This window comes from Dipodomys ordii, unplaced genomic scaffold (genome assembly GCF_000151885.1).
Source record: "Dipodomys ordii isolate 6190 unplaced genomic scaffold, Dord_2.0 Scaffold3, whole genome shotgun sequence".
Taxonomy (NCBI): Eukaryota; Metazoa; Chordata; class Mammalia; order Rodentia; family Heteromyidae; genus Dipodomys; species Dipodomys ordii.
In genome coordinates this window covers 7,699,299-7,711,943 of record NW_012267219.1, presented here as the reverse complement: position 1 = coordinate 7,711,943, position 12,645 = coordinate 7,699,299, and the positions used below count along the sequence as shown (strand labels likewise).

Below are 12,645 nucleotides of genomic sequence, written 5' to 3'. Positions count from 1 at the left end.
TTTTTCAAAATCCTTGTAATACTCAAATTTCTTACCATCAAACCAAGAGCCATGCAATGCCTTAAAAGCCTTTCCAGCATATTCTGGAGATAGACATTTAACATATACACAGCCCTGTGGTATTAAAAAGAAAGAAAAGTAATTTAGTTTAATAGCAACAAATATAAAATGAGGAGTTCAATACTAGAAGTTACTTACCTCTCGTGAATTTTTGTCTACTGCAATGTGAACAATGCCATCATTATCACTGCATTTTTCTAAAATTGCTTCTTGAATTGCCAAGTGCCACTGATCCCCTATTTCCCTAAAATTAAGAAACAATAATCAACAATATTCTCATGCAGTCTTCACTAACTTAAGTCAAAGAACAACAAAAAGTCCAAGTCATTTTAATGTTTATAATCCTGTGTAAGTAATTACAATTTTTTTATTTTTTTATTTTTTTCTATACAGATTAATGTTATTTCATTAACACCAGAAAAGTTGAAGTTTTCTTAATTTTGAATATTTCCAAATTTTTAAACTTAACATAATTCTTAGTATGCATTATATGTACTTTGAATTTTTTTTTAAAAATGGAAGAGTAATACAAGACAGTTTGTCCCTATTATGAGAACTTTTAGGATTTTCTGTTATAATGCATGACTGTGTTATTTGTGAAACCATAGGTGGTAGGAAAGAAGGAAACATAACCGCACCTTAAATTGTAAATCTTCCTCTAATAAAAAACTGTACACTATTATTATTTCCTAATTACTAAGGGTGGGGCAAAACTCCTTACAAAAATATATCACCGGGCTGGGAATGTGGCTTAGTGACAGAGTACTTCCCTAGAATAAATGAAGCCCTGGGTTCGATTCCTTAGTACCACATAAACCGAAAAAGCCGGAAATAGCACTGTGGCTCAAGTGGTATGTGTGTGTGGCAATTATATAATCAGGAAAGTTCAACTATTACATGGCCATAAACAGTTATAACTTGAGAGGAAAATTTGTACCTTTGTACAATTCAAGACTGGAAACTTTATATAAGCACATATTACCATATATATTATCTACACAGGTAAAAGTATTGGCAGTTTACACTTAGTAAAAAGTATCCATTGTCATGAATTTGCCTCAAGCATTTATCTATATTATGAGGATTCACAGTAATTTAGGAAAGTGTTATAAATCATCATATATCTGTGCCTTTGGGTCAAATACTTGCTTAGAAGTTAATAAAAGATAAAAGAAGAGCATAATACTCCTATAGTTAAATAAATAAGAAAGCCAAATTTTGAATTACAGACATCATTACAAGAATACTATGTACTTTTCACTCAACTCTTGCAGGCAAAAATCATATGTATACTTGATCATAATACTTACATAACTGGATCAAACATATTTCGAATCTTTAAACATGGTGTCAAACTATTTGGTGGCGAATTTCTTCTATCTAAATGAAATGCTACAAAAAAACAAATTCATTTTATTACTTCACAGGGCTCTACTTTGTGAAAAGATAATCAGACATTTAGCTCATTCAAAAAATATTCATTATATACTTTTACTATAAGCCCAGAACCCTATCAGAAATGTTAATGAATTATGACAATCATTAACAACGTAATTTATAGTTCTGTTGGAGATCAATGATAAACAGTATCAAGCCAAGACATTATAATTGGGATTAGCTTTAAGAAATAAAAGTATTGATAATTGTAAAATACCATTTTGTCTAAGACTATCAGATAAGCTTTCTCCTAACAAGGTGAATTTTATGTTTGGAACTCAACTTAAATTAAAATTAGTAGGGAGAAGAGAAGGGTAAAGGAAATTTCAAGTAATGATGCTAAGTATGTACACAACCCTTGTGATAAGAAGGAGGTTGGTACAATCAACTGACTAAAAGCTAGTCAATGTGGCTTAAGTTGGAAAAATAAAGATAAATCTGGAGAGAGATGTTAGATAATACAGAATCATGTAGGCCAACACTGTCACGTAAGTAACAGAAAACCATTTAAGTGTTGTAAAAAGAAGACATGATGAGCCGGGTGCTGGTGGCACATTTCTATAATCCTAGCTACTACAGAGGCTGCGCAGTTCAAAGCCAGCCTGGGCAGGAAAGTCTTTGACTCTTATCTCCAATAAACCACCAGAAAAAGCAAAAGTGGCACTGTAGCTAGAGTGATAGAGTGCTAGCCTTGAGCTGAAGAGATGAATGACAGTGCCCAGGCCCAGAGTTCAAGCCCCACAACCCACCAAAAAAAAGAGGAGACATGATGAGGCCTTTTAAAATTATACTTACAATTAAAAAAATAAATTGTTAAGAGGAGAGCCAATTTGGTAGATGCAAAGACGAACTGAAGACCAGTTAGGTTATTAAAGCTGTCTAGAAGCAGAGCACAGAGATGGAGAACACAAATCCACAGTGCAGATTAAAAGTGGATGGAAAACTGGGTGTTGGTAGCCCATTCCTATAATCCTAACTACTCAAAAGCCTGAGATCTGAGGATCACAGTTCAAAGTTGCCCCAGGCAGGAAAGTCCATGAGACTGTTATCTCCAATTAACTACCAGAAAACTAGAAGTGGTACTATGGCTCAAATAGAGCACTAGCCTTGAGCAAAAAGCTCAGGGACAGCTTTCCAGGCCCTGAGTTCAAGCCCCACAACTGATTTTTTTTTTAAAAAGGTAGATGAATCAAGACATATTAAGAGTTTGACACTTGAATGAAGATAAGGAAGAGATTAAGGATGACTCCTGGGTTTATATTAGAGAGCTATTAGCTAGAGGAGGAATAAGGGAGATATTTTGGGAAAAGATAAGGAATTTATACTCTTGTTAAATTTATGGTGGTCATCTCTTACGAAAGATGAATTCTCAGCTCATTTGAAAACCAGTCCACTGAATAAAATTTTAGATATAAATTTGAATTAATGTACATATTATAAATGAAGTCACAGCATGATATTATTTAAGAAGAAAAGGCAGAATGACAAGATGGCCTGGAGAAACTTCAACACCTATAGGTTCAGAAAAAGAGGAAAATCTAAAGGGGAAAAAAAAATTGAAGAAAAGAGCACAGGGAGGAGACCCCCACTACCACCAAAGAAAAAAAAAGAAAAAGGCATTTTAAATGCCCCAAAATGAAAGTTTCAAAAAGAGTTTAATTATCTTGCAAAGGAAATAATTTGTTGATAGTCTTTAGCAACACCAAAGCATAATTTTTATGCCATGGTTGTGCCTTATTATTCAAGCTTACAATCCCAAAGCAATTCATTTTAAACAAACCCTATACTTTTAAAATGTTGACAAGCATGTTTTGTAGAATAAAAAATATTTTATTATCTACTATTCTCTTACAAAGCACCTAATCTTCAAAACTCCCTATATACTTCTATATGTATCTGTTTTGAAACTACACAGACATTAAAAAATCTATGGAAAAATAACTACAAAAGATACTTAAAAGAGTAGATATGCTGGTAAGGAATCTTAGTAAGAAGAGGAAGGCAAGCAAAACCTGGAAAAAGAGTTATTAAAGTTTTGACTGCACTGACATTATCCATGTTATATAAATTGGTTGTTAAACAAGTTATATGTGTCATTTGCAGAGAAACTAGACAAAATGAATGCAGTTAGATAAATAATACTAATTGCTTTAAGTAAAAAAAAGGCAAGCTCAATGGAACGTTAATATTTTTACAGTAATGTGTAATAAAACTTCTTATGAAGAAGTACATCAAGAAGCTTAGATCCAGAAGAATTCAGTTCAAATCTAACATAGGCAGAAAATTCTGTAAAATTCCATCTCCAATTCAGCAAAAAGCAGGAAGGTATGGCTCATATAGTAGAGCATGAGCAAAACATGCAAGCTGAACAAGTGTAGGACCAACCCTGAGTTCCAAACAAAGGGGGGAAAATCACTTATATTTGCCTGTCTTTGTTTATATACTGTTTGTCGTTTTGTTTAAAAATACATATACTGCCAGGCACCCAGGCTTTAATGGAACATATTAATAATCCTAACTACTCAGGAACTGAGATCTGAGAAACTGAGGTTCAAAACCAGAATAGGAAGACAAATCCCATAATTTATCTCCAGTTAATCAGCAAAAAGCTGGAAGTAGAGGTACAGTTCAACTGGTAGAGTGCCAGCCATTAACAAACACTCAAAGGCCCAGAGTTCACGCCACAGTACTGGTAAACACACATACAAAGTAATAAAAATAATACATACATACCTTGACCTTGCCATACTTTAGAAGGTATTACTAATATCTTATCACAGGATGCAGAAGGTTGGATCCACCGCCAAACTAGAAAATCTGCACCACCTATTCTTCGTGTTTCTGTGCGTACTCTAGACTCATTAGCAGCAAGGAAATCAACAGCTTTATCCCAGACTTTCTTCATTTTTTTCCTATTACATAAATAAAACAATGACTTTATTATCATGCTTGTCATCTTTTGCAGTATTAATAAATAAAGAGATGATTTTTGTCAACTCTGCCTGTTCCTATCATTAGAATTTGTTTAAGAGGTAATTTAAATGACTTTTCTTTCCCTCAAATTTACTGAATTTCAATCTCTTTTTCTAAGCCAGAAATGGTGATGATATGCTACTGGAATTAAGAATACTGTTTAGGATACAGCATCATCTTACTTTTTAAAAAAGGCAGTTTTTACTTTATTGTCCATTTCTGTTTCTTTATCAAGATAAAACTAAAGAAAAAAAGATGAAAATGATGACAAAAATATGTAATATCAAAAATAACTTAGAAGTCTAATTATCTATGATGCTATTGTCCATTTCTGTTTCTTTATCAAGATAAAACTAAAGAAAAAAAGATGAAAATGATGACAAAAAATATGTAATATCAAAAATAACTTACAAGTCCAATTATCTATGATGCCATTAAAATCAGGTGGGTAAAAGAGAATTTAGAAAAAAATGACTCCAATATTAAAAATATGTACAGTAAGATCTGAGAAGAGATACAACTGTCAATGTATGTTTCAAGACACCAACATCCAAACTTATTTCAACTCACAGTGCTTTGAACACACCTGTCATGAGGCTGTATTAAGGAATCTCGCACATGTGGAATAGGCATGTAAGGCTGTAAGTCTTTATTTTCTTGGCAAGCTTCATTATGACTTCGCAAAACATCTGAAAATGGTGGACAACTTTACAAATGAATTAATCACAAAACATTATTTTGTAGCTTATTGTACAACTGTTCTAGAAAGAGTTTAAATTTTTTAGAAATATCATACCTATAATCTTTACCACCATGTCATACATCTGCCTTGTTTCCTCCTCTTCTTTTGTCCAGCGATACTTCATATAACGCAGAACAATACAAACCATCACTATACCTGCAATAGTTATATATTTGTAGTTTTAAAAAATCATGGTCAATGGCCTTCAGTAAAATTAAATACAGTTTATATAATTAATGCTAATCTGCCCTAAATAATAAGTCTTCAATATACTGGATTAAATTAAATAAATGTGTGTATGTATGTATATCCCATTAAAAATTAACATTAAAGATTTTCTAGTTTTGCCAGGCGCTGGTGGCTCACACCTGTAATCCTCGCTACTCAGGAGGCTGAGATCTGAGGGTCACGGTTCAAAGCACTAGCCTTGAGCTGAAGAGCTGAGGGACAGAATTCAAGCCTCACGACTGTCCAAAAAAAAGACTTTCTAGTTGTCTATAAAAAAACCTCTCACATTTCACTGATAAATACATATTCTAAATATTAAAAACAAAAATATAGTTTCATTTCTGTTTTGTAGCATTAAACTGATAAATAATACATCTTAAAGTTAATTATTTTTTTTGGGGGGGGGGGGTTGTCGATTGAGGGCCTGAACTCTGGGCCTGGGCCACTGTCCCTCAGCTCTTCAGCTCAAGGTTAGCCCTCTACCACTTGAACCACAGTGCCACTTCCGGCTTTTTCTGCTTATGTGGTGCTGAAGAATCGAACCCAGGGCCTCATGCATGCAAGGCAAGCACTCTACCAACTGAGCCACCTTCCCAGACCTAAAGTTAATTATTTTTAAAGCATAAAGAAAAAGCAAGAAATGAGTGTCCCCTAAATTCCTATCACCAATCAAAATTATAAACTCAATAATATAAATAATTTAATTATCAAAAACTATGCTGTTAAAAAATGCTGTTAAAATATTTTACAACAGCTTAACCTATATTTGATTTTGATTCTATTTTCTTTTCTTTTTTTCTTTCTGTCATGGGGCTTGAACTCTGGGCCTGGGCGCTATCCCTCAGCTCTTCAGCTCAAGGTGAGTGCTCTACCACTTGAGTCACAGCACCACTTCCAGTTTTCTGGTGCTTAACTGGAGATAAGAGTCTCACAGACTTTCCTGTCCAGGCTGGCTTTGAATCGTGATCCTCAGATCTCAGCCTCCTGAGTAGCGAGGATTAAGGCATGAGCCACCGGCACCTGGCTTCAGATTCTATTTTCTATACTTGCTCTTTCTCTGGCATTTTTATGATGAGGTTTTATTCCTGTTTTTCTTTATATTACTATTTGAAACCCTTAGAAACAGATCCTCCAACTTTACTGCTATGGTTGAAATATGAAATGTCTCCCTCAAGTTCATGTGGCACTATAGCAGTGGCACTATTTGGAGAAGCTGTGGAAACTTAAGTTACAGAAAATAGTTCACTGGGATAGGTCTACTCTCTTTCCCCTTTCCCTTTTTTCCCCTTCCCTCTCTCCATTCTTACCTTTCCCCTCTCCCCCCTTTCCTTTTCTCACACGACTTCCTCCCCTCTCTCTACCCCTCTCCTCTCCTCTCTCTCCTAGCTCCTCTCTCAACCCTGGTATTTAGTGAATTCTCAATTCTGGTATTTAATGAAATTCTAGATAGTAACAAAACATCTTTCTTATCCTAACAACTTACCTAAGCATAACAATAATAACCTATGGGTTACAGTAATGAACGCACGTCGAAAACGACACCAGAAAGACATCTGTGGTCTTGTAGATTGTAAAAACTGCACATCAGTTATGTTTGTTAATTCATCCTCGGGACCATAACCAACACACCTATTTAAAATAATAAGGTAATAAAAATAAAACTTAAAATCAAAAATTACTTTTACAGTAGAAAATAGTCAATGTGAAAATCAAATTTACCTTATTCCAACATCTTTCCCATTTTCTAAAATCCACTGCAATGAAGTGTTAAATATACCCTCATACTCAGGACCTAAATCCTAATAAGAGAAATGGAGAAAATAAGCATTCTTGATAATGCACATTCAACTGACTCTGTGTAAGTTGACTACAATGTATTTTATTGCTATATAATAAAAATGCATGTTTCAGTTCTGAAATATTAATGCAAAAAGAAAGTCACCATTCTCACTATTCTAATATAATAATTGTTAAATTTTGCTATATTTTTACTTTCATTCTATTTGTAGATTTGAAAGGCGTTTGGCTTTTGCAACAGTGGGGATGAATTCAGGGCCTCATACTTACACCTTAGCACTTGTGTTATCAACCCATCCCAAGTCCTTTTGCCTTTAGGGTTTTGTTTTGGTTTGTTTGTTTTTTCCAGATAGGGTCTCATGTTAAATTTGCCTTAGTTGGCACACAATCTTTGAACCACAATCCTGTTACCTTTGACTCTCCAGTATCTGGAGCTACAGGCATGTGCCATCATGCCAAGCCACGAAAAGTTATTTTAAATAGTGTCAGTGTGACAAGTGAATTTATTCATCTCCTCCGCTCCCCATTCACTCAGTTTGTTAGCTTGGCTGGTACTCTACCACTTGAGCTATACTTTCAGCCCTGCTTTTGTTGGTTGCTTTGGGGCTGGAGTCATGGGGATTTTTCCTTCCTGCGTTGGCTTCAAACCACAATCCTCCATATCTCAGCTTCCTGAGTAGCTAGGCTTTACAGGTGTGAGGCACCAGCATTTGACTGAATTAATCATTTTTAATAGAATATTATTTTCAAATGAACAAATGAAAACTAGATGCTTCATGATCTCAACAAGGGAATATATCAAATGTATCCACTCAAAAATCCTAACTACAACCAAAAATTCAATTTTTACCTAAATACTACTTTTTTCACACTTTAAAAAAACTTGCGTCCAATCAGATGCAGTGGTTAACATCTATTATCATAACTACTCAGGAGGCTGAGATCTGAGGATCACAGTTCAAAGCCAGTCTGGGCAGGAAGTCTGTAAGACTTATCTCCAATTAATCACCAGAAAACTAGAAATGGAGCTGTGGTTCAAAGTGGTTAAGAGTGCTAACCTTGAGCACAAAAGCTCAGGGACAGCATCCAGGCCCTGAGTTCAAGCCCCACAACTGACAAGTTCAATATGTCAAAAATTTCTTCAGGTTTTGAAAAGTAATTTAGGAGCAGACCCATCATTCATTACATCACTCCTCGAAAAAATTAGCATGCAATGCTTCCATTATTTAACATAACCAGTATGTATGTTCATGAAAAATCAAGCTTTGTACTTCCTAAATACTCCACCAGAGGGACCTCTTAACTTTCCATAAATAAGAGCAGGTTTACAAAATTAAACATGATAACAAATACTTGGATAATACTATATATCAATAGAATAGACTTATACAGAACATCCCACTCAAAAAGTATACATACACATTTTTCTTTTCTGTCTGTGCCAGTAATAGGGCTTGAACTACAGGCCTGGGACTTTCATACCAGCTTTTGTCTAGTTAATTGGGAGTTGAGTTTCATATACATCTACCCAGTTGAATTTGAATCAGGATCTTATATCTCAGCTCCTTAAGTAGCTAGAATTATAGGCATAAGCCACTGACACCCAGCCACAATACATATTTTTATCAAATAAAATTGAAACATTTTCTATATTTATGTTACACACACTGGAGAAGACAATAATAATAATAATATCAAAGACCTTTTAAGAGCACCATAAAAGGAAACTAGATTAAAGGAGAAGGAAATGAAACAGAAAATTGAAAAAATAACAACAATAAAACAAAGTTAATTCTACCAAAAAAAAAATCAACCAGCTGGGGACCCGTAGTGGTTCACGCCTGTAATCCTAGCTACTCAGGAGGCTGAGATCTAAGGATCGAGGTTCAAAGCCAGCCAGGGCAGGAAAGACTGTGAGACTTTTATCTCCAATAAACCACCAGAAAACCGGAAGCGGCGCTGTGGGTCAAGTGGCAGAGTAGTAACCTTGAGCTGAAGAGCTGAGGGACAGCGCCCAAGCCCAAAGTTCAAGCCCCAAGACCAACCAGATTAAAAAAAAAAAAATCAACTAAATTAAGAAAAATAAAAGCAATTAGAATTTATTTCTAATTTTAGTATTTACTTTACTAAAAAGAATTGACACTCATCTCAAATTCTTCCCCAAAAAACTGGAGGAAGACTTCCAAATCATTTTTATACTGCCATTACTCTTGTATCAAATAGACAAAGATACCACAAGTTAACTATCCACTAATATCTTTGATGAATACAAACACAATACTCTCAACAAAATCTTAGAACACTGAATTCAACTATATATTAAGTGCACAGCATACATCATGACCCTGGGACTAGATTCATCATACAAAATAATGTCATCACACATTAACAGAACAAAAGATAAAAATTACACCATTATTTGCTTTTAACCTTACTTATTACACATATATTCAGGTATTAAGTCATCATTATGTATCCCATAAAGATGTACAGATATTAAATCTTAATAAAAAATATAAACACACAATTTACCAAAATAGATGCAGAATAAGTATTTGACAACAGTTAACACAATAACAGGAACAATAATATCAAAAATTCTCAGAAGCTGGGTGCCAGTGGCTCATGTCAGTATCAGGAGGCTAAGATATGAGGATAGTGGTTCAAGGCCAGTCCAGGCAAAAAAGTCCCCATGAGACTCATCTCCAATTAACCACTCAAAAACCAGAAGTGGCGCTGTGGCTTAAGTGGTAGAGCATTAGCCTTGAGCACAAACAGGCTCAGGGACAGAACCCAGGCCCTCAGTTCAAGCCCCACAATAATACAAAAGGGGAAAAAAAACCACCAAAAAACAAAACTCAACAAATTAGGAATAAAAAGAAATTACCTCAATATAGTAAAGGCTGTATAGGAAAAGCCCCTAGTTAACAACTATTCTCAACAGTAAAGAACTGAGAGTTCTTCCTGTAAGAGAAGGAAGGATGCCGACCATCACCAGTTCTATTCTGCACAGTATTAGAAATTCTATGCAGAGTAAATACAGAAGAAAAAACAATTTAAGGCAATTAAATGAGAGCAAGTAAATGTATCTCTTTACATAGCTGACAATATTATACATTTTAAAACCCTTAAGAATTCCACTGAATTAACTTAGAAGGAGTGAATTAACTTAGAAGGATGCAAAAACCAAATACAAAAAACTCAGTTGTGTTTCTACAACTGCAATAAACAATCTCAAAATGAAACAATAGCATTAAAAAGAATAAGACATAAGAATAAAGACTAATAATAAAGTTTAGAAATCAATTTTTAAAAGGAGGTGAAAGACTTCTATACAAGAAATAGAAAATATTGCTGAAAGAAATCACGACACAAAGAAAGAGAAATCCATACAAAATTCCATCAAAATCTCAGTGTCATTTACTGTAGAAATAGGAAAGGAAAAAAGTCTTCAAAAACACAAATAGTCTTAAGTAGCCAAAACAATCAAGAGGGAGAAAAAAAAGTTGGGAGTCTAAAAAACTCCCAACTTAATAACTTATGACAAAATATAATAATCTAAACAGTATCTTATTGGTATAAAGATAGATATATTGGCCAAAGAACGGAACAGAACAGAAATAAAACCACTTATATTTAATCAATGAACTAAGACTACAGGATATGAAAAGACATTCTCTGTAACAAATGATTTTAGGAAAACTGAGCCCTCATCCTATAATCAACTCAAAATGGATTAAGATTTAACAAACATCTGAACCTATAAAAACTACTAGAAGAAAACAAAAGGAAAGGCTGGGTGCCAGTGGCACATACCTGTAATCCTATCTATTCAGGAGGTTGAGATCTGAGGGCCATGGTTCAAAGCTAGCACAGGCAGGAAAGTCTGTGAGACTCTAATCTCCAATTAATGCTCAGAAAACCGGAAGTGGTGCGTGATTCAAAGTGGTAAAGTGCTATACTTAAGTAAAAAAGCCTAGGATAGCACCCAGGCTCTGAATTCAAGCACCACAAAAAAAAAACAAAGGGAAAAACTTCATGGCACTAATAAGAGCAATGATTTCTTAAATTAATAGCAAAATTATAGGAAACAAAAGCAAAAGGAGAGGAACTTCATCAACCCAAATGGCCTATGGTCAGCAAAGGAAACAATAAGCAAAATGAAACAGAATATATAGAATGAAAGTATTGGGAATCCATATAAAAAGGATATTAAATTGGCAAGCCATCTAATAAAGGATTCAAAACATAAGTAAGGAACTCCTGCAACCTAATAGCCAAATAAATAATCAGTTCTAAAAAAAGACATCAAATGGCATTTCTCCGAAGACATTTAAACACCAACAGAGGAATAGATCAACAAAATGTGTACATAGCACATACCTACAATGGAATATTACTCAATCTTTAAGAAGTACTGTCATACATTATGAACAGTCTTCAATGACATTCTGTGAATTGAAATAAGCCAATCATACAAAGAAAAATAGCACATGATTTTTAGCTACATGAGTATCTAATGTCAAACTGATAAAAAACAGAAAGTAGAATGGATGATGTTAAGAGTTTGAGGAGAAAAATAGGTAATGCTGTACAATGAGTACATGGTTTCATTCATACAAAATAAAAATGTTCTGAGATTTGACATACAACAATGTGCACACAGATAACTAGTATATGACTAGGACAAGCAGAAAAGGTCAAAAGCTATGTACATATGACCATATTAGACAATGTTAAGTGAAATGAACCCCAAGACAGGGACACAAGTAGTTTTTTCTTGCTGTTGTTTTTAACGTACTTATAATGCACTATGAGATTTTGTTTGTTTGTTTCTTTGGTATGTTCCTCCCCCACGGTTTTCACTGTATTTGATGCTGGTGCCTTGCATCTTGTATATACACTTTTCTAATTTGGGGAGGGGGAGGGAAAAAACAAAACGCTTAAATAGGGATACAGGTTGACCCATTGTAACAATGAGATGTACAAGACATTATGTTGGAAATGAACTTTACAACTTGTGGGGGATAGAGAGGGAGGAGTTGGGAAGTGGGGAGGGAAGAGATGGTAGGGGAAAAACAAAGGAGTAGGTAACAATGCTCGATAGGAAATGTACTCATTACCTTACTCATGTAACTGTAACCCCTCTGTACACTATTTTTACAATAAAAAATGTATTTAAAACAAACAATGTGCACATAGCAATACTATACTTCACACTATCTGATAGTAGGGTAGGTTTACATGGGGGGGGAGGGGGGTGGTGTGTGTGTGTGTGTGTGTGTGTGTGTGTGTACGCAAACTGTTTCTTGAGCTTGAACTCAGTGTGTGTGTGTGTGTGTACACAAACTGTTTCTTGAGCTTGAACTCAGTGTGTGTGTGTGTGTGTGTGTGTGTGTGTGTGTGTG

General features: G+C 34.6%; 1 protein-coding gene across 5 annotated transcripts in view; it reads right to left on the bottom strand.

The window, feature by feature from the left end:
• Positions 1-12,645, bottom strand: part of Lemd3 (LEM domain containing 3) — a 56,917-nt gene that overhangs the window by 14,445 nt on the left and 29,827 nt on the right. For 4 of the 5 annotated variants that reach the window (XR_001175270.1, XR_001175267.1, XR_001175271.1 and 1 more), the window contains exons 5-12: positions 7,160-7,239; positions 6,924-7,069; positions 5,267-5,368; positions 5,057-5,159; positions 4,231-4,409; positions 1,371-1,452; positions 199-304; positions 36-114 (exon numbers count right to left, since the gene is read on the bottom strand). Coding sequence is in view for 2 of the 5 variants with exons in the window: in XM_013022094.1 (XP_012877548.1) it covers positions 36-114; positions 199-304; positions 1,371-1,452; positions 4,231-4,409; positions 5,057-5,159; positions 5,267-5,368; positions 6,924-7,069; positions 7,160-7,239 (877 nt within the window). In the remaining 3 variants the exon portion in view is untranslated. The remainder of the gene's footprint in view (positions 1-35; positions 115-198; positions 305-1,370; positions 1,453-4,230; positions 4,410-5,056; positions 5,160-5,266; positions 5,369-6,923; positions 7,070-7,159; positions 7,240-12,645) is intronic. The other variant, XM_013022107.1, reaches the window with a different exon arrangement.